Here is a 27902-nt window from a genome sequence, read left to right on the forward strand (position 1 = left end):
GTTATATGTACTGTGTTGTGCACCTTGGTCCGGGGGAACGTTGTTTCATTCGGTGGTATACATATGTACGGTTGAAATGACAATAAACTCAAACTTGTTATTAAAAACCGAAACTTTCTGTAGCTCTTGCAGTAATTTCTTGCAACTTCCTTTTAATGCTTCAGCACTTTATAAAGGGTTTTTTTTTGTGCGTGCAGTGAGGAAGATCAGAGAACCTGGACCAAATGTCTACTCCGCTGAACTGACGGGGGAAAAGGGCTCAGTGGTCATCTCCCGTGCCTTTCTGTCCAGCCATTTCAGAGGTGAAGTCTCCGCTGGGTCTGCCTACCAAACAGAAGCCGTCACCCTGCACGAGACCCTGACAATCTAACGCGCAAAAATAAATATTTGTTTTATTTCAACACGGGGAGATTCTGCAGACACTGGAAATCCAGAGCAACACACACACACACACAAAATGCTGGAGGAACTCAGCAGGTCAGGCAGCGTCTATGGAGGGGAATACACAGTCTATATTTGTGTTTTATTTTGTGTTGGTGAACGTGCTTCCCTTTCAAGGGGTACCTCGCGGGTCTGAACTTACGCTGTCGACTGTACAAGTTAACTCTGTGCAGGTCTGGCAGGTCTGGCTGCCTGTCGTTTCAATGAGGAGGCCGGCAGCTACACCGCCAGACAGCAGGTGGTGCACGAGGACCACGGCGATCGCCTGCTCTGCGCCATACCTCCCCGATGATTACCTCCGGCTGAGGGCGACCACCCCCTCCTTCCGGCCACGCTCGACGAGGCCACGGGGTGCGCGTGAAGCAGTGGCTGTTCACTTGAAGCCCACCGTCCCCCACCAGAAGCTGCTCGTCACACCAGACTGACGGGCAGAACGCCCTCAGACCCTGGAGCTCAGACGACATCCCTTCGGCTGAGAACCACCAGGAGAACGAAGGTTTGGCAGATGCTGGAAATCCACAGCAACACACACGCACACACAAACTCAGCAGGTCAGGCAGCATCTATGGAGAGGAACAAACAGCCGATGATTTGATCCGAGAAACCTTCATCAGGACTGGAAAGGAGGGGGGGGAAGTTGCCCAAATTAGAAGCTGGGGGGAGGGGGCAGCAGGAGAAGTTGTGGCAGGTGATGGGTGAGACCCGGTGAGGGGGAAGGTAGGTGGGTGGGGGCAGAGGGAATGAAGTGAGAAGCTGGGAGGTGATGGGTGAAGAAGGAATCTGACAGGAGAGGAGAGTGGACCGTGGGAGAGAGGGAAGGAGGAGGGACACCAGGGGGAGGTGATGGGTGGGAAAGGTAAAGGGCTGGAGAGGAAGGAATCTGATGGGAGAGGAGAGTGGATGTGGGAGAAAGGGAAGGAGGAGGGACACCAGGGGGAGGTTACGGGTGGTAAAGGTAAAGGGCTGGAGAGGAAGGAATCTGATCGGAGAGGAGAGTGGACCGTGGGAGAAAGGGAAGGAGGAGGGACACCAGGGGGAGGTGATGGGTGGGAAAGGTAAAGGGCTGGAGAGGAAGGAATCCGATCGGAGAGGAGAGTGGACCGTGGGAGAAAGGGAAGGAGAAGGGACACCAGGGGGAGGTGATGGGTGGGAAAGGTAAAGGGCTGGAGAGGAAGGAATCTGATCGGAGAGGAGAGTGGACCGTGGGAGAGAGGGAAGGAGGAAGGACACCAGGGGGAGGTGATGGGTGGGAAAGGTAAAGGGCTGGAGAGGAAGGAATCTGATCGGAGAGGAGAGTGGACCGTGGGAGAGAGGGAAGGAGAAGGGACACCAGAGGGAGGTGATGGGTGGGAAAGGTAAAGGGCTGGAGAGGAAGGAATCTGATCGGAGAGGAGAGTGGACCGTGGGAGAGAGGGAAGGAGGAAGGACACCAGGGGGAGGTGATGGGTGGGAAAGGTAAAGGGCTGGAGAGGAAGGAATCTGATAGGAGAGGAGAGTGGACCGTGGGAGAAAGGGAAGGAGGAGGGACACCAGGGGGAGGTGATGGGCAGGTGAGAAGCGAAGGGGTGGGAGGGGAGCCAGAATGGGGAACAGGAAAAGAGAGATGGGTGGTGGGGTGGATAAAATACCAGAAATTAGAGATATTGACATTGACGCTGTCAGGTTCTCAGGCAGAACACCAGCCGTTGTTTCTGCAAGCTGGGGGGAGATTTACAAGTCGGTCACATTGTCTGGATTTTCAACAACGTGAAACTGAAAACAGTCTGCAGAAGCCCCAAGCTCCGGAGGTGAAACAGGAACAATACTCGTCGGAGGCTGCTTTGCACAATTACGCTGTCGGCCGCACTGCACTTGCTGCTTTCGAGGAGGCACTACGATTGTACGTGGGCACAGTGACCAACAGAAGCCACAACAGTTTACAGCAGGCCAGGCTTGGAACGTCAGGCATCCGCTGTGGAAATCCTCCACACCAGCCTCTTCCCTCCAGTGCCGGTTTGGCAGTTGGCACGGCACCACGTCTCGGCCCGATCGCACAGGCGGACGAGAAGACGAGTGGTGTCCTTTGGCTCCTGCTTATTCTCCTCCGGACGGCAGTGCTGTCGAGAAGCAGACTCCCACATCGGAGGAGAGAATTCGTCTACCTGCTGTCCCCGTTGTCCTCTTCAATCCAGGCAACTATTTTACCCTCCCAACCGGGAACGATGTCGTCGTCGTGGAAAAGCTAAGGGCGGGGGGGGAAAGAATTTAAAATCATAAACTCATTAACATTTTCCGCTCTGGGTTTTTGGTGTTAGTTTTAATGTCCGGAATACACAACATTTAAGGACGTGAATTCCTTCACTTATTCTTCATTTTAAGTTGCGGGTGTCACACACACAACCTCACAGGAAGAGTTTCTCACACACACAACGTCACAGGAAGAGTTTCTCACACACACAACCTCACAGGAAGAGTTTCTCACACACATAACGTCACAGGAAGAGTTTCTCACACACACAACCTCACAGGAAGAGTTTCTCACACACATAACGTCACAGGAACAGTTTCACACACACAATGTCACAGGAACAGTTTCACACACACAATCTCACAGGAAGAGTTTCTCACACACACAATGTCACAGGAACAGTTTCACACACACACACATCACAGGAAGTTTCACACACACAACCTCACAGGAAGAGTTTCTCACACACATAACGTCACAGGAACAGTTTCACACACACAATGTCACAGGAACAGTTTCACACACACAATCTCACAGGAAGAGTTTCTCACACACACAATGTCACAGGAACAGTTTCACACACACACACATCACAGGAAGTTTCACACACACAACCTCACAGGAAGAGTTTCACACACACATAACATCACAAGAACAGTTTCACACACACAATGTCACAGGAACAGTCTCTCAGGCACACAATGAAACAGGAATAGTTTCACACACACATCACAGGAACAGTTTCACACACACATCACAGGAACAGTTTGTCACAGACACAACGTCACAGGAACAGTCTCTCATGCACACAATGAAACAGGAACAGTTTCACACACACATCACAGGAACAGTTTCTCACAGACACGACCTCACAGGAACAGCTTCTTCCCCTCTCCCATGAGATTTCTGAATGGACAAAGCACCCACGGGCACCAGCTCACTGTGTTTTTTGCTCTCTTTTGGACACCATTTTTTAAAAATCGGTTACTTTATCGGTTCTGATTTCTATGTGCTGCCTCAGGAGAACTAAGTTCTGAAGGACGCCAGTGTCATTAAATCTGGTTCTGAGAGTGAATATCCCATCCAAAAGAACCAGGAATTCAATTCCTGCCATGCGCTCTGTACTCAGGAGCCGACACTGTAGGTGTCTCACCACAGCAGGCCTTCGAAGTGCCCAGCAGGGCAGCGGAGTTGGGCCGGAACGGCGAGCTTTGGCAACGCTTGTCTCCAGTGGACTGACAGAACAGGGAGCAGTGCAGGCCCTTCAGCCCATCACACTGTGCTAGCCCTCCAGCCCTTCACAGCTCTCCGTTTTCCTTTCATCCACGCCCGTCTGAGAATCTCTCAGTGTATCTGCCTCTACCACCATCGTGAGAATGATGTTACTCCCACCCACCACTCCCTGTGTGAAAACCTAGCCCTGACAATCCCCCCCAATACTTTCCTCCAATCACCTCAAAATCAGGCCCTCCTGTATTCTCCATTTCCACCTGAGGGGAGAGGTACTGGCTGTCCACTTGATCTACATCTCTATCAGGTCACCTCTCACCCTCCTTCGCTCCGAAGAGAAAACCCCGGCTTGATCGACCTGTCCTCACGTAACGCCCTGGGAAGGGTCTCGCTGCCCACGCAATGGTCTTGCCGCACAGGCAGTGTTTGGGTTATGGTTGGGGATAACGGGGGCTTTGGAATGTGAACCGTCCAATGAGGGGAGTGCGTTTTCGATCTGTCGGGCGGGAGACGGAGAGAGAAGACGCAGGAGAGGAGAGATCGTGGGAGGGACTTGGGAGACGATGAAGCCCGGGGGGAATGCGATGGAGGACCGGCAAGGGGGAAACCGCGAGCTCCAACTTGTGCGCATTCGGCTGTTTCACTAAAACGGGCCCTTTTTCTCTTGACTAACCCTGTCGTCAGATTAAGGATTATAAAGCTAGTCTGATATTTCATGGTACTAATTTGTAATGGGGTAACACATCACGCAGCGTCCACACAAACAGGGGGTTTCGAGGTGGGCTTGAACCTCAATCTCGCCCGTCTGGCGGGGCTGGAGATTGTCTTCCCTGGACTTACACAGCCAACAGGACTTGAAGGTCACACTCATCAGACCTGCCCTCCATTCCAGACAATGCCCTGTTAGAACTCCTAAGCACCCTCTCCAAAGCTTCCACATCCTTCCCAAAAAGAGGCGACCAGAACTGAGCACGGTATTCAATGCGTGGTCTAACCAGGGCTTTATAGAGCTGCAACGTTACCACGCGGCTCTTAAACTCAATCCCGAGTCATGATGGCCTTCCTCACGACCCTATTGACTTGCATGGCAACTCTGGACCATCTACAGACGTCGACCCCAAGATCCTTCTGTGCCCCATACTGTTAAGAATAAAGAATTCCTTAGACTTGGGACAGAGTTTTATCTCAAAAAAAGCATCTGCCCTATTACAGAATACCGACAGAACATTTCTTCAGCCAATTAAGTGGTACAGGCAATGAAAAATGAAGTATATAACCTCAAGAGATTCTGCAGACGCTGGAAATCCAGAGCAACACACACACACACACACACACACACACACACAGACACACACACACACACACACACATTCAATGCTGGAGGAACTCAGCAGGTCAGGCAGCAACTATGGAAAAGAGTAAACAGTCGATGTTTCGGACTGAGATCCTTCATCAGGACTGGAAAGGAAAGGGTGGGGGGGGGTGAGAGATGCCAGAATAGGGAGGTAGGGGTAAGGAGGACCAGGGGGAGGTGATGGTTGGGAAAGGTAAAGGGCTGGAGAGGAAGGAATCTGATCAGAGAGGAGAGTGGACCGTGGGAGAAAGGGAAGGAGGAGGGACACCAGGGGGAGGTGATGGGTGGGAAAGGTAAAGGGCTGGAGAGGAAGGAATCTGATCGGAGAGGAGAGTGGACCGTGGGAGAAAGGGAAGGAGGAGGGACACCAGGGGGAGGTGATGGGTGGGAAAGGTAAAGGGCTGGAGAGGAAGGAATCTGATGGGAGACGAGAGTGGACCGTGGGAGAAAGGGAAGGAGGAGGGACACCAGGGGGAGGTGATTGGTGGGAAAGGTAAAGGGCTGGAGAGGAAGGAATCTGATCGGAGAGGAGAGTGGACCATGGGAGAAAGGGAAGGAGGAGGGACACCTGTCGCAGTTCATGATGGAGACCTCGATTGACGAGGGGATAGAGACCGAGGTGGACTCAGAGGAGGACCCCGCCCAGGTCTACGCGTCCTTCCAGGCAATGAGGTGTGGCCAGCGTCGCCACACACTGGCGGAAGTCACCAACCAGCCAGTGGTGCTGCCAAGTACAGGTAGGAAGGCACTGTCCTCCTGGGAACGCCGGGGCGCCTGAGCAGGGGGGCTCCCAACCTGATGGGAGAGGAGAGTGGACCATGGGAGAAAGGGAAGGAGGAGGGACACCAGGGGGAGGTGATGGGTGGGAAAGGTAAAGGGCTGGAGAGGAAGGAATCTGATCGGAGAGGAGAGTGGACCGTGGGAGAAAGGGAAGGAGGAGGGACACCAGGGGGAGGTGATGGGTGGGAAAGGTAAAGGGCTGGAGAGGAAGGAATCTGATCGGAGAGGAGAGTGGACCGTGGTAGAAAGGGAAGGAGGAGGGACACCAGGGGGAGGTGATGGGTGGGAAAGGTAAAGGGCTGGAGAGGAAGGAATCTGATCGGAGAGGAGAGTGGACCGTGGGAGAAAGGGAAGGAGAAGGGACACCAGGGGGAGGTGACGGGTGGGAAAGGTAAAGGGCTGGAGAGGAAGGAATCTGATCGGAGAGGAGAGTGGACCGTGGTAGAAAGGGAAGGAGGAGGGACACCAGGGGGAGGTGATGGGTGGGAAAGGTAAAGGGCTGGAGAGGAAGGAATCTGATCGGAGAGGAGAGTGGACCGTGGGAGAAAGGGAAGGAAGAGGGACACCAGGGGGAGGTGATGGGTGGGAAAGGTAAAGGGCTGGAGAGGAAGGAATCTGATCGGAGAGGAGAGTGGACCGTGGGAGAAAGGGAAGGAGGAGGGACACCAGGGGGAGGTGATGGGTGGGAAAGGTAAAGGGCTGGAGAGGAAGGAATCTGATGGGAGAGGAGAGTGGACCGTGGGAGAAAGGGAAGGAGGAGGGACACCAGGGGGAGGTGATGGGTGGGAAAGGTAAAGGGCTGGAGAGGAAGGAATCTGATCGGAGAGGAGAGTGGACCGTGGGAGAAAGGGAAGGAGGAGGGACACCAGGGAGAGGTGATGGGTGGGAAAGGTAAAGGGCTGGAGAGGAAGGAATCTGATCGGAGAGGAGAGTGGACCGTGGGAGAAAGGGAAGGAGGAGGGACACCAGGGAGAGGTGATGGGTGGGAAAGGTAAAGGGCTGGAGAGGAAGGAATCTGATCGGAGAGGAGAGTGGACCGTGGGAGAAAGGGAAGGAGGGACACCAGGGGGAGGTGACGGGTGGGAAAGGTAAAGGGCTGGAGAGGAAGGAATCTGATCGGAGTGGAGAGTGGACCGTGGGAGAAAGGGAAGGAGGAGGGACACCAGGGGGAGGTGATGGGTGGGAAAGGTAAAGGGCTGGAGAGGAAGGAATCTGATCGGAGAGGAGAGTGGACCGTGGGAGAAAGGGAAGAAGGAGGGACACCAGGGGGAGGTGATGGGTGGGAAAGGTAAAGGGCTGGAGAGGAAGGAATCTGATCGGAGAGGAGAGTGGACCGTGGGAGAAAGGGAAGGAGGAGGGACACCAGGGGGAGGTGATGGGTGGGAAAGGTAAAGGGCTGGAGAGGAAGGAATCTGATGGGAGAGGAGAGTGGACCGTGGGAGAGAGGGAAGGAGGAGGGACACCAGGGGGAGGTGATGGGTGGGAAAGGTAAAGGGCTGGAGAGGAAGGAATCTGATGGGAGAGGAGAGTGGACCGTGGGAGAGAGGGAAGGAGGAGGGACACCAGGGGGAGGTGATGGGTGGGAAAGGTAAAGGGCTGGAGAGGAAGGAATCTGATGGGAGAGGAGAGTGGACCGTGGGAGAAAGGGAAGGAGGAGGGACACCAGGGGGAGGTGATGGGTGGGAAAGGTAAAGGGCTGGAGAGGAAGGAATCTGATCGGAGAGGAGAGTGGACCGTGGGAGAAAGGGAAGGAGAATAGGAGAGGACAGTGTACCATGGGAGAAAGGGAAGGTGGAGGGACTCCAGAGGGAGGTGATGGGAAGGTGATAGGGAGGTGAGGAGAAGAGGTAAGAGGCCAAAGTGTGGAATCGAAGAGGGAAGGGGAGAGGGGGAATAATTACTGGAAGGAGAAATCTAAGTTCATGCCATTGGGTCGGAGGCTACCCATACAAACGAAGAATATTTTAACAGGATGCGAGTGATTTGGGCTTACCTCCTCTTTGACGGTGCCGAATTCCGGGTCTAGGGCCTTAAAGTGGTATCTGAAGTTGCCTTCCCGACCGACTGCTGCTTTGAAGTCTTTAAGAGTCACCTCACCAAGGCTGGAAGAGTTAGGTCGACAAATTAGAGATGAACAGTTTGAAACTGGATTGTATAATAGGTCAATTTAAATCAGAAAGTGCCCCCCCCCCACCCGGCTGAGAGAACATGGAGGGAAGGTAGTGTCGAGTTCTATCTCGAGTGTCAGTAACTCCAGTTGAACTTTGTCTGTTTGTGTGTTTCCCCCCAGCCGTCAGTCTGTGGTTTTTGTATTGCCATGTGCTCCTGGCCCCCGCCCCTGCTCTACTCCGGCCCCTGTATTACTGAGTACTCCGTCTCTCACCTGTTTCTCATTATTACCTGTGTCTCACTGTGCTCCACCTATCCTCTGCCTCTCTGTCTACTGCTCCGTGTACTTTGTCCTGTGTTTTCGCCTGGTTGTTGCCAGATTGTGTCAGTGAATTTTCCTGAGCCTTTCCAGCATTTGTACAAAGTAAATGGCAGGATACTTGGTAGTGTGGAGGAGAAGAGGGATCTCGGGGTACATGTCCACAGATCCCTGAAAGTTGCCTCACAGGTGGATAGGGTAGTTAAGAAAGCTTATGGGGTGTTAGCTTTCATAAGTCGAGGGACAGAGTTTAAGAGTCGCGATGTAATGATGCAGCTCTATAAAACTCTGGTTAGGCCACACTTGGAGTACTGTGTCCAGTTCTGGTCACCTCACTGTAGGAAGGATGTGGAAGTATTGGAAGGGGTTCAGAGGAGATTTACCAGGATGCTGCCTGGTTTAGAGAGTATGCATTATGATCAGAGATTAAGGGAGCTCGGGCTCTACACTTTGGAGAGAAGGAGGATGAGAGGAGACATGATAGAGGTGTACAAGATAATAAGAGGAATAGATAGAGTGGATAGCCAGCGCCTCTTTCCCAGGGCACCACTGCTCAATACAAGAGGACATGGCTTTAAGGTAAGGGGTGGGAAGTTCAAGGGGGATATTAGAGGAAGGTTTTTTTTACTCAGAGAGTGGTTGGTGCGTGGAATGCGCTGCCTGAGTCAGTGGTGGAGGCAGATACACTAGTGAAGTTTAAGAGACTACTAGACAGGTATATGGAGGAATTTAAGGTGGGGGCTTATATGGGAGGCAGGGTTTGAGGGTTGGCACAACATTGTGGGCCGAAGGGCCTGTACTGTGCTGTACTGTTCTATGTTCTATGTTCTAAACTCTGTCCTTCCACGTATCAACCCTGCCTGTTTGCCGACCCTGATTTCGCCCGCTTATCTCAATTGTTCTGGTTTCTTCGACCCTGCCTGTTTCCCCTCGATTCTGATTTCTGGACTTCTCTGGATTTTTTTTTGATCTCCACCTGAACTTTAGACGCCGACTCTGTCGCCCCTCTGGATTTGTTACTCAATAAATATCACAGCGCGCACGGTACTCGGTCCCTGCTCCAGCGGCCGGACGTCGAGTGACGGTCTGGAGTGGGTAACCCTTCTGTCTCACTCGAGTGGGCATGCTTTTAAGGTGAAGGGGGTAAATTAAAAGTTCAATTTTCAAAGTAAAGAAAAAATATATATTGTGACGACAAACCAAGTCATCAGAAGATTGATGCTAATAAAAAGAGATAAGGGAGACAATGGAGGAACATTCAAAATGCTAATAAGAGAGGAGAGAGAGATTAACGAGAAAGAAACACATTTCAGAATATTGACAGACCGGTTACTTTGAACCTGAACTGTTTGAAGTTTGATGGACAGGCGATACTCCAGCAGGGGGATTAAATAGCAGGTTCGCTAAGGCACGACACACCACAAGATCATGAGATAACGAGACCCTGGAAGAGCGGTGTGCCCCCACAAGTTGGTGGGAGTTTGGAGGTCCGGTTGCGGGAACCGACCATAGATGCACAGGGTGAAAGGGTACGATCGGTGGGAACATGGTGTGTGTGCCCGCCCTTGCCTGGGTACTGGGTTCACTGCGGAAGAACGGTCGTATCCGGAACGGAGGGGTCACAGTCGGTGACCACAGAAGACATGAAAAAGGGTCCGCCCGAAAGCCAACTGCGAAGAACATCAAAGGTCTGTCTGAATCAAATTTGCATTGTCTCTCTCTCTCTCTCCGACGGCACAACAGCGATTACTGCGAACTGTACTAAGCTGAACTGAACTCTGCGTCACTTGAGACTCATCATTTTACCCCTCGACTGCGACAGAGTTTGGTTGATTCCTATTACCCTAGTTCTGTGTACATGTGTGTTTTATCATTGCTAACCTGTTGCATTTATATCCTTACGATTAGAGTACTGTGTTACTTATTTCTTTAATAAAACTTTATTAGTTTCTGTTAAACCAGACTCCAACTAAGTGGTCCATTTCTACTGGTTTGGCAACCCAGTTATGGGGTACGTAACAACATATATACACGCACAACCCCGAGATTCATTTTCTTGTGGGCATACGCAGTAAATACAAAGAAACACAATAAAATCAGTGAAAGACCACACCCAATGGGACGGACAAACGACCAGCCTCCAAGAGACAACAATCTGTGCAAACCCAAAAGAGAAATTAATTAATTAGTTGATAAGCCAGCAGGAACATGAGGTGAAGAGAGCTTAATGGTGAGTCCGTCGGCTGTGGGAACAGTTCAGTGGTGGGGTGAGTGAAGTTAAGGTGATTTAGAGCAGGGGTCCCCAACCATTTTCGCACCGCGGACCGGTTTAATATTGACAATATTCTTGCGGACCAGCCGACCTGCGGGGTGGGGGGGGGCGGTGTGGTGATGTTCAGGTAGGGTGAAGCTCACCTCAATGTGTCTTTTACAGTTAGGGTCGCCAACTTTCTCACTCCCAAATAAAGGACAAAATTAGCAGTCAAATCCCGGGACACTTTACCCCAGGAAAAGACTACCACGACCATGAAGCCTTGCGCGGGCACCTGTGTGCGGATGTGTGACGTGCGCGTAGCGCGTACGAGCCGATTTTCTCCCACAATCCGGTTTTGCCTTCATCTTCCCGACTATACTGTACATACATTATTTCTGCTGTATATAGGCTGTGTATTTATCATATCATTCCTGCTTTTACTGTATGTTAGTGTTATTTATTTTTGGTTTTACGTGTTATTTGGTATGATTTGTTAGGTTATTTTTTGGGTCTGGGAACACTCAAAATTTTTCCCCATATAAATTAATGGTAATTGCTTCTTTGCGAAAGGTTTCATAGGAACGTTCTACCTTAGTGGGGGAAATACGGGACAAGGGCGGTCCCGTATGGGACAAGCCAATTTTGCCCAATATACGGGATGTCCCGGCAAATACGGGACAGTTGGCAACCCTATATTCAAGTCCAACAGTGCGTGACAGGGAATGAGGAAAGGTGCAGCTGACTCCTATCGTTTCCTCGCGGCCCGGTAGCACATGCTTTGCGGCCCGGTGGTTGGGGACCGCTGGTTTTACGGTACACAGAGAGTGGCGGGGGTGCCTGGGATGCCCGGTCAGGGGTGGCGCCGGAGTCAGATATGACAGAGGCGCTGAGAAGGCTCGACGGTCAGCCCACGAACGTGCCGAGAACGTGCATTGTGCAGGCAGAAGGGATCAGCTTAGTTCAAGGTTCAAAGTAGATTCAAGAACTCATGTGTCACTACATCCTAATCCTGAGGTTCATTTTCTTGCAGGCATTTACAGAAATACAGACAAACAACCGATGTGCAAACAAGGACAAAATGTACAAATGATTTAAAAAATAGATAAAGAAATAACACTGAGAAAAAAGCACTTCCTTAAGGGTCTGTGAAGATTTGGCATGACACCTAAAACCTTGACAAACTTCTATAGCCGTGCAGTGACTGGCTGCATCACAGCCTGGTATGGGAACACCATCAATCATGAATGGAAAATCCAACAAAAGGAAGTGAATTCGGCCCAGTCCATCACGGGTAAACCCCGCCCGACCAATGATCACATCTACGTGAAACGCTGTCGCAGGAAAGCAACGTCCATTGTCAGAGATATCAGAGATCCCCACCACCCAGACCATGCTCTCTTCTCACTGCATCAGGAAGGAGGTACAGGAGCCTCAGGATCCACACCACCAGGTTCAGGGACAGTTATTACCCCTCAACCATCAGGAAGGAGGTACAGGAGCCTCAGGACCCACCCCACCAGGTTCAGGAACAGTTATTACCCCTCGACCATCAGGAAGGAGGTACAGGAGCCTCAGGGCCCACACCACCAGGTTCAGGGACAGTTATTACCCCTCAACCATCAGGAAGGAGGTACAGGAGCCTCAGGATCCACACCACCAGGTTCAGGGACAGTTATTACCCCTCAACCATCAGGAAGGAGGTACAGGAGCCTCAGGACCCACCCCACCAGGTTCAGGAACAGTTATTACCCCTCAACCATCAGGAATGAGGTACAGGAGCCTCAGGACCCACACCACCAGGTTCAGGAACAGTTATTACCCCTCAACCATCAGGAAGGAGGTACAGGAGCCTCAGGACCCACACCACCAGGTTCAGGGACAGTTATTACCCCCTCAACCATCAGGAAGGAGGTACAGGAGCCTCAGGACCCACACCACCAGGTTCAGGAAGAGTTATCACCCCTCAACCATCAGGAAGGAGGTACAGGAGCCTCAGGACCCACACCACCAGGTTCAGGGACAGTTATTACCCCTCAACCATCAGGAAGGAGGTACAGGAGCCTCAGGACCCACACCACCAGGTTCAGGAACAGTTATTACCCCTCAACCATCAGGAAGGAGGTACAGGAGCCTCAGGACCCACATCACCAGGTTCAGGGACAGTTATTACCCCTCAACCATCAGGAAGGAGGTACAGGAGCCTCAGGACTCTCACCACCAGGTTCAGGAACAGTTATTACCCCTCAACCATCAGGAAGGAGGTACAGGAGCCTCAGGACCCACAGCACAAGGTTCAGGAACAGTTATTACCCCTCAACCATCAGGAAGGAGGTACAAGAGCCTCAGGACCCACACCACCAGGTTCAGGAACAGTTATCACCCCTCAACCATCAGGAAGGAGGTACAGGAGCCTCAGGACCCACACCACCAGGTTCAGGAACAGTTACTACCCCTCAACCATCAGGCTGTTGAACAAAAGGGGATGACTACACTCAACTTGCCCATCCAATTGAGATGTGTCCCTCAGCCAGTAATCTCACTCTAAAGGACTCTTTATCTCATTATCCCCAAGTTCTCATTATTTATCGCTATCTATTTGTATTTGCGATTTGCACAGTCTGCTGTCTTCTGCACTCTGGTTGATCTTTCACCGATCCTGTTTACAGTTACTATTCTATAGATTTGCTGACTGTGCCCGCAGGAAAACGACATCTCAGGGCTGGACATGGTGACGTAGAGCGACTTCAATAAGAAGTTTGAACTTTGGAGCCCTGGAAAGTGAGAGGAGTCGGATCACCAGTTCAGTGAGTTCACGCACACCGGTTCGGCATTTCATTAATAGTTTAATTGGGTCTCACATCCAGAAACTGCCTCAGGTTTAGCAGCGGGGTGTCTCGCTCTCCCAGAATGGACCCCCTTATCCCGGAACGCTAATCCCAGAGAAGTAGGTAACGCTCGCTGACCCAAGGGAGGAATGTTGAAAGGACTAGACAGGGTAGATGTGGAGAGGATGTTTCCTATGGTGGGGGTTATCCGGAACTAGAGGGCACAGCCTCAAAGTTGAGGGGCGACCGTTTCAGAACAGAGGTAAGGAGGATTTTTTTTTAATATAGCCGGAGAGTAGTGAATCTGTGGAACGCTCTGCCACAGGACTGCGGTGGAGACCGAGTCCGTGCAGGAATTGAAGGCGGAAGTTGATCGTTTCCTGATCGGGTCGGGGCATCAAAGGGATACGGCGAGAAGGCAGGTGTACGGGGTTGAGTGGGATCAGCCATGGTGGAATGGCTGTACAGACTCGAAGGGCTGAATGGCCTTAATTCTGCTCCTATCTCTGCTCTTATGGAATAGGAACGGACTGAAGTAGATGAGTTCCTGCTGCAATAAAGACAGTGTGGTCGTCAACTCACTCTCAGATCCTTCCCATCACCAGAGTCCATTTAGGTTAAGGTTCATTTTAATATCAGATCATCTATACCTGAAATTCTCACTCTTCACGGACATCCATGAAACAAGAAACCCCAAAGAATGAATCATAGGAACATAAAAGGCCCCCTCCTCCCTCCTCTATTACCGATGACAACTTTTGATATTTAATTGAAATCACCTCAGGTACAGTATATACAGAAAAATGCCGGAAAAGGGGCCAGTAACACCGTGAAGGATCCACCCACCCTACTCACGGATTGTCTGTCCCACTCCCATCGGGGAGGAGGCTACGTAGCATCCACACCAGGACCGTGAAGGATCCCACCCACCCTGCTCACGGACTGTCTGTCCCACTCCCATCGGGGAGGAGGCTACGTAGCGTCCACACCAGGACCGTGAAGGATCCCACCCACCCTGCTCACGGACTGTCTGTCCCACTCCCATCGGGGAGGAGGCTACGTAGCACCCACACCAGGACCGTGAAGGATCCCACCCACCCTGCTCACGGACTGTCCGTCCCACTCCCATCGGGGGAGGAGGCTACGTAGCGTCCACACCAGGACCGTGAAGGATCCCACCCACCCTGCTCACGGACTGTCTGTCCCACTCCCATCGGGGAGGAGGCTACGTAGTGTCCACACCAGGACCCACCAGACCAAAAACAGTGACTTTCCCCAAGCAGTGAGTCTGATCAACACCTCCACCCACTAACCTACCCCTCCACACCCCCAAACCACCACTACTTTATCATTTCCTGTTAGAGTCACCTTCTGTACAGACACTCCTGTGCCCAGCGTCAGTTTATGGACAGGCAATCGATCTGTGTCCAGAAGCTATCTTACATATTTCAGGTTGTGTATTGTACACATTTCTCTGACATTAAATGGAGCTCATGAGCTATATATTTATATTTACTGGGCTTTTAAAACTTATTAACTTATCGAGACACAGAGTGGAAAAGGCTCTTCCAGCCTTTGGAGTTGTGCCACCCGGCAATCCCGCGATTGAACCCCAGCCTAGTCACAGGACAATTTTACAACGACCAGTTAACTCACTAACCGGTAGGTCTTTGGACTGTGGGAGGAAACCAGAGCTCCCGGAGGAAACCCAGTCACGAGGACAACGTAAAAGCCGGAATTGAACTCCCAACTCTTGACGCCCCCCCGCCACCGCCCCACGGCTACACGATCATCAGTGCGCATTCCCGTCGGTTGTTCACCGAGTATACTTGCCTCTTCGCAATGCTGATCATGATGGGGACGAGGCTGCGGTCAATGAAGTACAGCACCTTAGTCAGGGCAGTGTTCCTCCGACTGGCAGCGGGAAGAAAACGCAGAGAGGCTGAGGAGAAAAGGCAATTTGATCCTTAAAAGCAAAATGCAAGACGTCCCGACACATAACGGCGACGAGGCAGGCAAATTGCTCCGTGTGTGGGAAAGAGTACGAAGTTCTCAGCGTGAGAACCACGCTGCGTTACGCAACTGCAGAGACGCTTTCAACATTTCATCAGTATCTTTTCTCGCCACAGAATCAGTTTAAACTACCTGGTATTAGTTTCGCCGAGCAAAGGTTTAGTGAACCACAGATGGTGCATAAAAAATGGACAGTGAAATGTCACTTCTGACAATTTCTACCCCTTCCTCCTTTGTCCATTCACCTCCCCCTGGTGTCTCTCCTCCTTCCCTTTCTCCCACGGTCCACTCTCCTCTCCGATCAGATTTCTTCCTCTCCAGCCCTTTACCTTTCCCACCCATCACCTCCCCCTGGTGTCCCTCCTCCTTCCCTTTCTCCCACGGTCCACTCTCCTCTCCGATCAGATTCCTTCCTCTCCAGCCCTTTACCTCTCCCACCCATCACCTCCCCCTGGTGTCCCTCCTCCTTCCCTTTCTCCCACGGTCCACTCTCCTCTCCGATCAGATTCCTTCCTCTCCAGCCCTTTACCTTTCCCACCCGTCACCTCCCCCTGGTGTCCCTCCTCCTTCCCTTTCTCCCACGGTCCACTCTCCTCTCCGATCAGATTCCTTCCTCTCCAGCCCTTTACCTTTCCCACCCATCACCTCCCAGTTTCTCACTTCCACCACCCCCTCACCTGGACTCACCTATGACCTGCCAGCTAGTAATTTCTTCCCCTCACCCCACCTTCTTCCTCCGGTGCCTTGCCCCCTTCCTTTCCAGTCATGAGGAGGGGTCTCGGCCTGAGACGTAGATTGTTTTTTATTCCTTTCCAGTCTCGATGAAGGGTCTCGACTCAAAGCGTCGACCATTTATTCACATCCACAGAAGCTGCTTGACCTGCTCGGACCCTCCCGCACCTTGTGTGCGATGCTTATAAATTCCGGTGTCTCGCGCGTTGTGTCAGTAAAACGTCTGCAGTTTAATTGTCGAGGACTTACTGGAACTCTGCGACCAAGATTCCCTCTCCGTGCCGGATCCTCGTCCGGAATTTTTCACAGGACTCTGCAGAGACAACAACGACAACACCGCGTTTACAGGAGACCTTTCAGGCAATCAGTTCTAAGTCGAGAGAGAGAAAGAGTGGAACTGCCCCAGTGCAACGGCGTTTCCATTTTACAAACCCTCCCGCACAGGTATCCCGCCTTCGGCAGACATGATGGGCAACCCTCGTGTGTAACCTCTGGGGTTTGAACTTTCCTGCGTTTCTACTGTCAGTCTTTCTTTGGGGCACGCTTCTGTTTTCGTGGATGCATGGTTTAGTGACAGACACAGACACTGACCTGTAACAGGTTTAATGACAGACACTGACACTGACTTGTAACAGGTTTAATGACAGACACTGACACTGACTTGTAACAGGCTTAATGACAGACACTGACACTGACTTGTAACAGGTTTAATGACAGACACAGACACTGACCTGTACCAGGTTTAATGACAGACACTGACACTGACCTGTAACAGGTTTAATGACAGACACTGACCTGTAACAGGTTTAATGACAGACACTGACACTGACCTGTAACAGGTTTAATGACAGACACTGACACTGACTTGTAACAGGTTTAATGACAGACACTGACACTGACCTGTACCAGGTTTAATGACAGACACTGACACTGACCTGTAACAGGTTTAATGACAGACACTGACCTGTAACAGGTTTAATGACAGACACTGACACTGACTTGTAACAGGTTTAATGACAGACACTGACCTGTAACAGGTTTAATGACAGACACTGACTTGTAACAGGTTTAATGACAGACACTGACACTGACCTGTAACAGGTTTAATGACAGACACTGACACTGACCTGTAACAGGTTTAATGACAGACACTGACACTGACCTGTAACAGGTTTAATGACAGACACTGACCTGCAACAGGTTTAATGACAGACACTGACACTGACCTGTAACAGGTTTAATGACAGACACTGACACTGACCTGTAACAGGTTTAATGACAGACACTGACACTGACTTGTAACAGGTTTAATGACAGACACTGACACTGACCTGTACCAGGTTTAATGACAGACACTGACACTGACCTGTAACAGGTTTAATGACAGACACTGACCTGTAACAGGTTTAATGACAGACACTGACACTGACTTGTAACAGGTTTAATGACAGACACAGACACTGACCTGTAACAGGTTTAACGGCAGACACTGACACTGACTTGTAACAGGTTTAATGACAGACACTGACACTGACTTGTAACAGGTTTAATGACAGACACTGACACTGACTTGTAACAGGTTTAATGACAGACACAGACACTGACCTGTACCAGGTTTAATGACAGACACTGACACTGACCTGTAACAGGTTTAATGACAGACACTGACCTGTAACAGGTTTAATGACAGACACTGACACTGACCTGTAACAGGTTTAATGACAGACACTGACACTGACTTGTAACAGGTTTAATGACAGACACTGACACTGACCTGTACCAGGTTTAATGACAGACACTGACACTGACCTGTAACAGGTTTAATGACAGACACTGACCTGTAACAGGTTTAATAACAGACACTGACACTGACTTGTAACAGGTTTAATGACAGACACAGACACTGACCTGTAACAGGTTTAACGGCAGACACTGACACTGACTTGTAACAGGTTTAATGACAGACACTGACACTGACTTGTAACAGGTTTAATGACAGACACTGACACTGACTTGTAACAGGTTTAATGACAGACACAGACACTGACCTGTACCAGGTTTAATGACAGACACTGACACTGACCTGTAACAGGTTTAATGACAGACACTGACCTGTAACAGGTTTAATGACAGACACTGACACTGACCTGTAACAGGTTTAATGACAGACACTGACACTGACCTGTAACAGGTTTAATGACAGACACTGACACTGACTTGTAACAGGTTTAATGACAGACACTGACACTGACCTGTACCAGTTTTAATGACAGACACTGACACTGACCTGTAACAGGTTTAATGACAGACACTGACACTGACTTGTAACAGGTTTAATGACAGACACTGACCTGTAACAGGTTTAACGACAGACACTGACACTGACTTGTAACAGGTTTAATGACAGACACTGACCTGTAACAGGTTTAACGACAGACACTGACACTGACTTGTAACAGGTTTAATGACAGACACTGACACTGACTTGTAACAGGTTTAATGACAGACACAGACACTGACCTGTACCAGGTTTAATGACAGACACTGACACTGACCTGTAACAGGTTTAATGACAGACACTGACCTGTAACAGGTTTAATGACAGACACTGACACTGACCTGTAACAGGTTTAATGACAGACACTGACACTGACTTGTAACAGGTTTAATGACAGACACTGACACTGACCTGTACCAGGTTTAATGACAGACACTGACACTGACCTGTAACAGGTTTAATGACAGACACTGACCTGTAACAGGTTTAATGACAGACACTGACACTGACTTGTAACAGGTTTAATGACAGACAGAGACACTGACCTGTAACAGGTTTAACGACAGACACTGACCTGTAACAGGTTTAATGACAAACACTGACACTGACCTGTACCAGGTTTAATGACAGACACTGACACTGACTTGTAACAGGTTTAATGACAGACACTGAACTCAACCTGTAACAGATTTAATGACAGACACTGACACTGACTTGTAACAGGTTTAATGACAGACACTGACACTGACCTGTAACAGGTTTAATGACAGATACTGACACTGGCCTGTACCAGGTTTAATGACAGACTCTGACACTGACCTGTAACAGGTTTAATGACAGACACTGACACTGACCTGTAACAGGTTTAATGACAGATACTGACACTGGCCTGTACCAGGTTTAATGACAGACACTGAACTCAACCTGTAACAGGTTTAATGACAGACACTGACCTGCAACAGGTTTAATGACAGACACTGACACTGACCTGTAACAGGTTTAATGACAAACACTGACACTGACCTGTAACAGGTTTAATGACAGACACTGACCTGCAACAGGTTTAATGACAGACACTGACACTGACCTGTAACAGGTTTAATGACAGACACTGACACCGACCTGTAACAGGTTTAATGATAGACACTGACACTGACCTGTAACAGGTTTAATGACAGACACTGACACCGACCTGTAACAGGTTTAATGACAGACACTGACCTGTAACAGGTTTAATGACAAAAACTGACCTGTAACAGGTTTAATGACAGACACTGACCTGTAACAGGTTTAATGACAGTCACTGACACTGACCTGTAACAGGTTTAATGACAGACACTGACACTGACCTGTAACAGGTTTAATTGCAGACACTGACACTGACCTGTAACAGGTTTAATGACAGACACTGACACCGACCTGTAACAGGTTTAATGACAGACACTGACTCCGACTTGTAACAGGTTTAATGACAGACACTGACACTGACCTGTAAGAGGTTTAATGACAGACACTGACCTGTAACAGGTTTAATGACAGATACTGACACTGGCCTGTACCAGGTTTAATGACAGACACTGACACTGACCTGTAACAGGTTTAATGACAGCCACTGACACTGACCTGTAACAGGTTTAATGACAGACACTGACCTGCAACAGGTTTAATGACAGACACTGACACTGACCTGTAACAGGTTTAATGACAGACACTGACACTGACCTGTAACAGGTTTAATGACAGACACTGACCTGCAACAGGTTTAATGACAGCCACTGACACTGACCTGTAACAGGTTTAATGACAGACACTGACCTGCAATAGGTTTAATGACAGCCACTGACACTGACCTGTAACAGGTTTAATGACAGACACTGACACTGACCTGTAACAGGTTTAATGACAGACACTGACCTGCAACAGGTTTAATGACAGCCACTGACACTGACCTGTAACAGGTTTAATGACAGACACTGACACTGACCTGTAACAGGTTTAATGACAGACACTGAACTCAACCTGTAACAGGTTTAATGACAGACACTGACCTGTACCAGGTTTAATGACAGACACTGACACTGACCTGTAACAGATTTAATGACAGACACCGACCGAAACCTGTAACAGGTTTAATGACAGACACTGAATTCAACCTGTAACAGGTTTAATGACAGACACTGACACTGACCTGTAACAGGTTTAATGACAGACACTGACACTGACCTGTAACAGGTTTAATGACAGACACTGACCTGTAACAGGTTTAATGACAGACACAGACACTGACCTGTAACAGGTTTAATGACAGATACTGACACTGGCCTGTACCAGGTTTAATGACAGACACTGACACTGACCTGTAACAGGTTTAATGACAGCCACTGACACTGACCTGTAACAGGTTTAATGACAGACACTGACCTGCAACAGGTTTAATAACAGCCACTGACACTGACCTGTAACAGGTTTAATGACAGACACTGACACTGACCTGTAACAGGTTTAATGACAGACACTGACACTGACCTGTAACAGGTTTAATGACAGACACTGACCTGCAACAGGTTTAATGACAGCCACTGACACTGACCTGTAACAGGTTTAATGACAGACACTGACACTGACCTGTAACAGGTTTAATGACAGACACTGACCTGCAACAGGTTTAATGACAGCCACTGACACTGACCTGTAACAGGTTTAATGACAGACACTGACACTGACCTGTAACAGGTTTAATGACAGACACTGACACTGACCTGTAACAGGTTTAATGACAAGACACTGAACTCAACCTGTAACAGGTTTAATGACAGACACTGACCTGTACCAGGTTTAATGACAGACACTGACACTGACCTGTAACAGATTTAATGACAGACACCGACCGAAACCTGTAACAGGTTTAATGACAGACACTGACTCCAGGGGAGATTACCGAGTGTTGGGATCGACGTGGAGGCTGATATGACCCCGACAACGATCATGCCCTTACCCTGTTGCTGCCTCGTCCCTGTGCCTGGGCCACGTGCATTCGGTCCAATAGACTTGCGATTCCCTGTTCCAGCGTGTCAATTGTGTGGTGCTGAGGGTCGTTGCCGGCAAAGCTGTTCCGCAGACTCCGCAGGGAATCCCGCACCACCTGGAAGTCCTCTGTCTGACCCGGACAAAGAAAAGCACACTGAATATCTGCCCAGGCGAACGGAATTTATTTTCAGATTCACAGGAGGAACCGAGTTGTGCAGCTGGAGGCACTGCTGCAACTCTATAACACCCTGGGGGTTGGACCTCACTTGTGGTACTGTGCTCAGTTCCCGTCCCCTCATTCCAGGAAGGATACGGGTAGCAGCAGAGAAGCTGTGGGAGCTTTAGAGGACCTGAAGAGGAGATTTACAAGGGTGGCTTCAAGAGCATGTCATATGCGGATAAGTTGAGCGAGCTGGGGCTTTTCTCTCCGGAGCGAAGGAGGGTGAGAGATGACCTGAGGGAGGTGAGTAAATGGCACAGATCCAGTGGGACATTTTTCCATGGTGGAAATGGATAATGGATAATATTCAGTCAAGGAGGAGAAGATGGCGGTGCGACACAGCACGCAGCAGCCACTCCGGTGAATGATATCTGTAATCTGTCAGGTAGGGTGCCGTGCACAATCCTGATTTGATGGAGATGGACGTGAGAGCACGGAGAAACATCTGGTGAAACTTCTGAAATGCCTGTTTCGCTGCCGCTGCTACTGTGTGGCCCAGAATCTCCGGAGGGGAAGGCCCCGAGTCCTGGGCTTTGCTCGTTGCTCGGTGGCCGGGGTGGGGTCGAGGCGCTCGGCAAAGATGGTGCTCGGTGTCAGAAGCTCGAAGTTTTCGGACGGACTCAAGAGTCGGCTGTGGTCGGGTGCTTCCAGGGTGCTGTGTCGGCAGTTGTCGGCGCCTGGAGGTTTATGGCAGGGAGAGTTTCTCCCTTTTGCCGCCTGCTATCAGGGACCATCAGGAGTCGATCGGAACTTTGAGACTTTTTTTTTACCGTGCCCATGGTCTGCTCTTTATCAAATTATGGTATTGCTTTGCACTGCTGTAACTATATGTTATAATTATGTGGTTTCTGTCAGTGTTAGTCTTTGGTTTGTCCTTTTTTTTTGTGATATCACTCTGGAAGAACATTGCATTATTTCTTAATGCACGCATTTTTAAATGACAATAAAAGGAGGACTGAGTGTCCTCATAATCTAAATTAATAATATTATTTTAAGGTGATTGGAGGAAAGTATTGCGGGGGGCATGTCAGAGGTAGATTTTTTTCATACAGAGGGTGGTAGGTAGATGGATTGTGCTCCCAGGGCTGCTGGTAGAGGCAGATACATCAGGGACATTTAGATAGGCACATGGGTGATAGAAAAATGGAGGGCTATGTAGAAGGGAAGGGGTAGATTGATTTCAGAGTCGGTTAAAGGGTTGGCACAGCATTGTGGGCCGAAGGGCCTGTACTGTGCTGCAGTGTACTATGTCATCCAATATCCTGCATTGTTAGATTAGATTAGATTAGATTATGAGGACACGTGTCTTCTTTCATTGTCATTTAGTAGTGCATGCATTAAGAAATGATACAATATTCCTCTGGTGTGATATCACAGAAACACAGGACAGACCAAGACTGAAAAAACTAACAAAAACCACATAATTATAACATATAGTTACAACAGTGCAACAATACCATAACTTGATGAAGAACAGGCCATGAGCACAGTGAAAAAGTTCAAAGTCTCTCGAAAGTCCCACGTCTCACGCAGACGGGAGAAGGAAGAAAACTCTCCCTGCCATGCCCGAACACAGTCCGACTCTGAGTCGTCCGAAAACTTCGAGCCTCCGACCAGCCCTCCAAGACAGAGCACCGAGCACCATCTCTAACCGAACGCTTCGATCCCAGCCTCGGTCGCCAGCAGCAGGCAAAGCCGGGGATTTTGGGGCCTTTCCCTCCGGAGATTCTCGATCGCACAGTAGCAGCGGCAGTGAACCGGGCATTTCAGAAGTTTCTCCAGATGTTCCTCCGTGCTCTCACGTCTGTCTCCATCAAATCAGAATTGTGCACGGCATCCTACTTACAAATACGATATCATTTCACCAGAGAGCTGCGTGCGCTGCGTCGCGCCACCATCTTCTCCTCCCGTCTCCGTTGTTGAGTTATAAATGACAGAATCTGGTTAATACGACAGTATCCTGGTTGTGTGGCCGCTGACGCCAGGCAGACAGTCCCTGAAGAGCATCGAGCACGGCCACGATTCTGTTTGGGACAGTCTATTTAACTTAGCAGATCACAGGTCTCCAGCAGCGCTCACCAAGTGCCGGGGGAACTCAGCAGCTTGGGCAACATTTGCGGAAATCGAGAAACAGTCGACGTTCCGGGCCGAGACCCTTCCGTCAGAACTGCCGAATCTTCTCAGGACCAGTCCTGACGGAGGATCTCGGCCCGAAATGTCAACTCTTGATTCACTTCCATGGATGCTGCCTGACCTGCTGAGTTCCTCCAGCATTGTGTGTGTGTGTGTGTTTCAGTGTGAGTGAGGGTGTGTGTGTGTGAGTGAGTGAGTGAGTGAGTGAGTGAGTGTGTGTGTGTGTGTGTGTGTGTGTGTGTTGCTCTGGATTTCCAGCATCTGCAGAATCTCTTGTGTTTATTCCTCTCCATAGATGCTGCCTGACCTGCTGAGTTCCTCCAGCACTGTGTATGTGTGTGTGTGTGTGTGTGTGTGTGTGTGTTTGTGTGTGTGTGAGTGAGTGTGTGTGTTTGTGTGTGTGTTTCAGTGTGAGTGAGTGTGTGTGTGTGTGTTTCAGTGTGAGTGAGTGAGTGTGTGTGTGTGTGTGTGTTTGTTTGTTTTGCTCTGGATTTCCAGCGCACGCAGAATCTCTTGTGCATTGATCCCAAGTCTTCCTGGCAGCCGTAGCCCTAAGGAATTAAGCTGAGATTGCTTGGCCTCGGTATCTATTGCGAGAGAAAAGAGCACCAGCAATATGTTCCCAAAATCTACTGCAGATACTGTGACCGAACACACTTTCATCACCATTTTAACAATGTGCTGAAGCTGACAACCAACTGCTAGGCACAGACACCCTGCGTGGGGAAAAAGGTTCGAGAAAAATCCAACCCCACTTGCTTTGGCGATAATGGTAATTTATCTAATATCTCCATCAGACCGTAAGATATAGGAGCAGAAGGCGGCCATTCGGCCCATCGAGTCTGCTCCCGCCGTTCAATCACGGGCTGATCCAATTCTTCCAGTCATCCCCACTCCCCTGCCTGCTCCCCTGTCCCCTTCGATGCCCCAGCTCTCGCAGTGGTTGTTTCTGTAAATCCCGAAGGGCGTGTTCATCGCTGGCCGCGGGTGTCCCTGAGCCCCCTTTCGGTGTTGGTGACGATTCCAGCATTGCAGGGAGCAGAACTCCGACAGCATCGTAGGAAAACAAGCCCAGGCCGAGCCAGTTCAACTGCCCGCTCCCATCGACCGGCATCCGGACCCCAGCCCCCCGACCCGCACTTCTCTCAGACGCTGAGATCGCACTCGAGCAGGCAGCTCGTTCCACGCTCCCACGGCTCTCCGAGTGAAGAAACCTCTGCTTATTCCACCTTCCACCCTTACCCCACGACGTCCAACCTCAGCAGAAAAAAGCCTGCCTGCACTTACCATGTCTTCCTCTTCTTCTTTGGCTGCCCATCGAAATCTGAGGACGACGTCCACTCCCTTAACGGTGAGATCTGTGATGACTGTACAGTCCTATCCTGGACCCACAAGCTCTATTGCAGGTGGGACATGTATATGTGGTAGTGGTGGCAACCATGGCTACATTTCTCCTGGCTCTCTTCTGCTGTCTTCTGGTTGTTCTTTCCATCTCCAGAATACGAACCCCGTCCCATCACAGCCGTCGCCAAGTGGTACAGTCAGCAGCAACCTCCTCCAGGTCCCCGGGTCTGATCTTGCACTTCCTTAAAACATTCTTCATCTGATCCTCACAGCGCTCCTTCGGCCCTCCAGCTGAGCGTCGACCGTGATGTAACTGGCCTTATAACACTCTGCGGGGTAGCGGACATGGGGGCATCCTTATCACGTGCCCCAGCCACTGCAGCTGACGCTGGGTGATCATGGCCTCAATACTCCTGCAGTTGGTCTTTACAAGTATTTCAGTGTGAGGCACCCACTCACCCCAGGTAATTCCCAGGATGCGCTGGAGGCAGCTTATGTGGAAGCGCTCCAGGGACTTGGCATAGCTATACCCCTCATAACATTGTACAACTCTATCAAATCCCCCCTCAGCCTTCTGCGTTCCAGGGAATAAGTTCTAACCCATTCCGCCTTTCCCCGTGACTCGAGTCCTCTAGTCCCGGCGACGTCCTTGTAAAATTTTCACTGCACTCTTTCAACCTCACTGACATTTGTCGGCAGGCGACCAAAACTGTGCACAGGAAAATTTCAAGGAGCAGGAGAATGATCACAATGACACTGTACCTCTTCGTCCTCTCTGCTCATCAGCTGGTGAAGAATGCCCTCCTTGTGGTCCAGCTCCCTCTGCAGGTCATCCTGCGAAGGACACAACACACGTCACGAAGAAGAAGGGAAAGGACGTTAAGTGGGTTCACTTGCCCATCCCAGTGATGCAGCAGAAGGCTTCAACAACCCAGGCAACGGGCGATCAAGAACAAGCCAAGATGTACAAGTATTTACAGCACATCACAAGTGGGCGTCTCTCATTAAGGAACTCCCCCCCGCACCACCCAGGACATGTCCTCTTCTCACTGTGACCATCAGGGAGGAGGTACAGGAGATACATCCATCATTACTGACCTCCATCACCCAGGACATGCCCTCTTCTCATTGTGACCATCAGGGAGGAGGTACAGGAGATACATCCATCATTACTGACCCCCATCACCCAGGACATGTCCTCTTCCCATTGTGACCATCAGGGAGGAGGTACAGGAGATACATCCATCATTACTGACCCCCATCACCCAGGACATGCCCTCTTCTCACTGTTACCATCAGGGAAGGGGTAATGGAGATACATCCATCATTACTGACCCCCATCACCCAGGACATGTCCTCTTCTCATTGTGACCATCAGGGAGGAGGTACAGGAGATACATCCATCATTACTGACCCCCATCACCCAGGATGTGCCCTCTTCTCATTGTGACCATCAGGGAGGAGGTACAGGAGATACATCCATCATTACTGACCCCCATCACCCAGGATGTGCCCTCTTCTCATTGTGACCATCAGGGAGGAGGTACAGGAGATACATCCATCATTACTGACCCCCATCACCCAGGACATGTCCTCTTCTCATTGTGACCATCAGGGAGGGGGTACAGGAGATACATCCATCATTACTGACCCCCATCACCCAGGACATGTCCTCTTCTCATTGTGACCATCAGGGAGGAGGTACAGGAGATACATCCATCATTACATAGAAACATAGAAACATAGAAAATAGGTGCAGGAGTAGGCCATTCGGCCCTTCGAGCCTGCACCGCCATTTATTATGATCATGGCTGATCATCCAACTCAGAACCCAGCCTTCCCTCCATACCCCGTGACCCCTGTAGCCACAAGGGCCATATCTAACTTCCTTTTAAACATAGCTAATGAACTGGCCTCAACAGTTTGCTGTGGCAGAGAATTCCACAGATTCACCACTCTCTGTGTGAAGAAGTTTTTCCTAACGTCGGTCCTAAAAGGCTTCCCCTCTATCCTCAAACTGTGACCCCTCGTTCTAGACCTCCCCAACATCGGGAACAATCTTCCCGCATCTAGCCTGTCCAATCCCTTTAGGATCTTATACGTTTCAATCAGATCCCCCCTCAATCTTCTAAATTCCAACGAGTACAAGCCCAGTTCATCCAGTCTTTCTTCATATGAAAGACCTGCCATCCCAGGAATCAATCTGGTGAACCTTCTTTGTACTCCCTCTATGGCAAGGATGTCTTTCCTCAGATTAGGGGACCAAAACTGCACACAATACTCCAGGTGTGGTCTCACCAAGGCCTTGTACAACTGCAGTAGTACCTCCCTGCTCCTGTACTCGAATCCTCTCGCTATAAATGCCAGCATTACTGACCCCCATCACCCAGGACATGTCCTCTTCTCACTGTGACCATCAGGGAGGGGGTACAGGAGATACATCCATCATTACTGACCCCCATCACCCAGGACATGTCCTCTTCTCAGTGTGACCATCAGGGAGGAGGTACAGGAGATACATCCATCATTACTGACCCCCATCACCCAGGACATGTCCTCTTCTCACTGTGACCATCAGGGAGGGGGTACAGGAGATACATCCATCATTACTGACCC

General features: G+C 50.1%; 1 protein-coding gene across 5 annotated transcripts in view; it reads right to left on the reverse strand.

Annotated features, from left to right (window-relative positions):
* Positions 1 to 2524: 2524 nt before the first annotated feature.
* Positions 2525 to 27902, reverse strand: part of LOC134340962 (dixin-like) — a 263330-nt gene continuing 237952 nt past the window's right edge. For all 5 annotated transcript variants that reach the window (XM_063038593.1, XM_063038595.1, XM_063038594.1 and 2 more), the window contains 6 exons: positions 26049 to 26120; positions 21558 to 21719; positions 16534 to 16597; positions 15373 to 15481; positions 8026 to 8134; positions 2525 to 2662 (listed from right to left, as the gene is read on the reverse strand). In XM_063038593.1, the coding sequence (XP_062894663.1) occupies positions 2579 to 2662; positions 8026 to 8134; positions 15373 to 15481; positions 16534 to 16597; positions 21558 to 21719; positions 26049 to 26120 (600 nt within the window). In that variant the 3' untranslated portion in view covers positions 2525 to 2578. The remainder of the gene's footprint in view (positions 2663 to 8025; positions 8135 to 15372; positions 15482 to 16533; positions 16598 to 21557; positions 21720 to 26048; positions 26121 to 27902) is intronic.

This window comes from Mobula hypostoma, chromosome X2 (genome assembly GCF_963921235.1).
Source record: "Mobula hypostoma chromosome X2, sMobHyp1.1, whole genome shotgun sequence".
Taxonomy (NCBI): Eukaryota; Metazoa; Chordata; class Chondrichthyes; order Myliobatiformes; family Myliobatidae; genus Mobula; species Mobula hypostoma.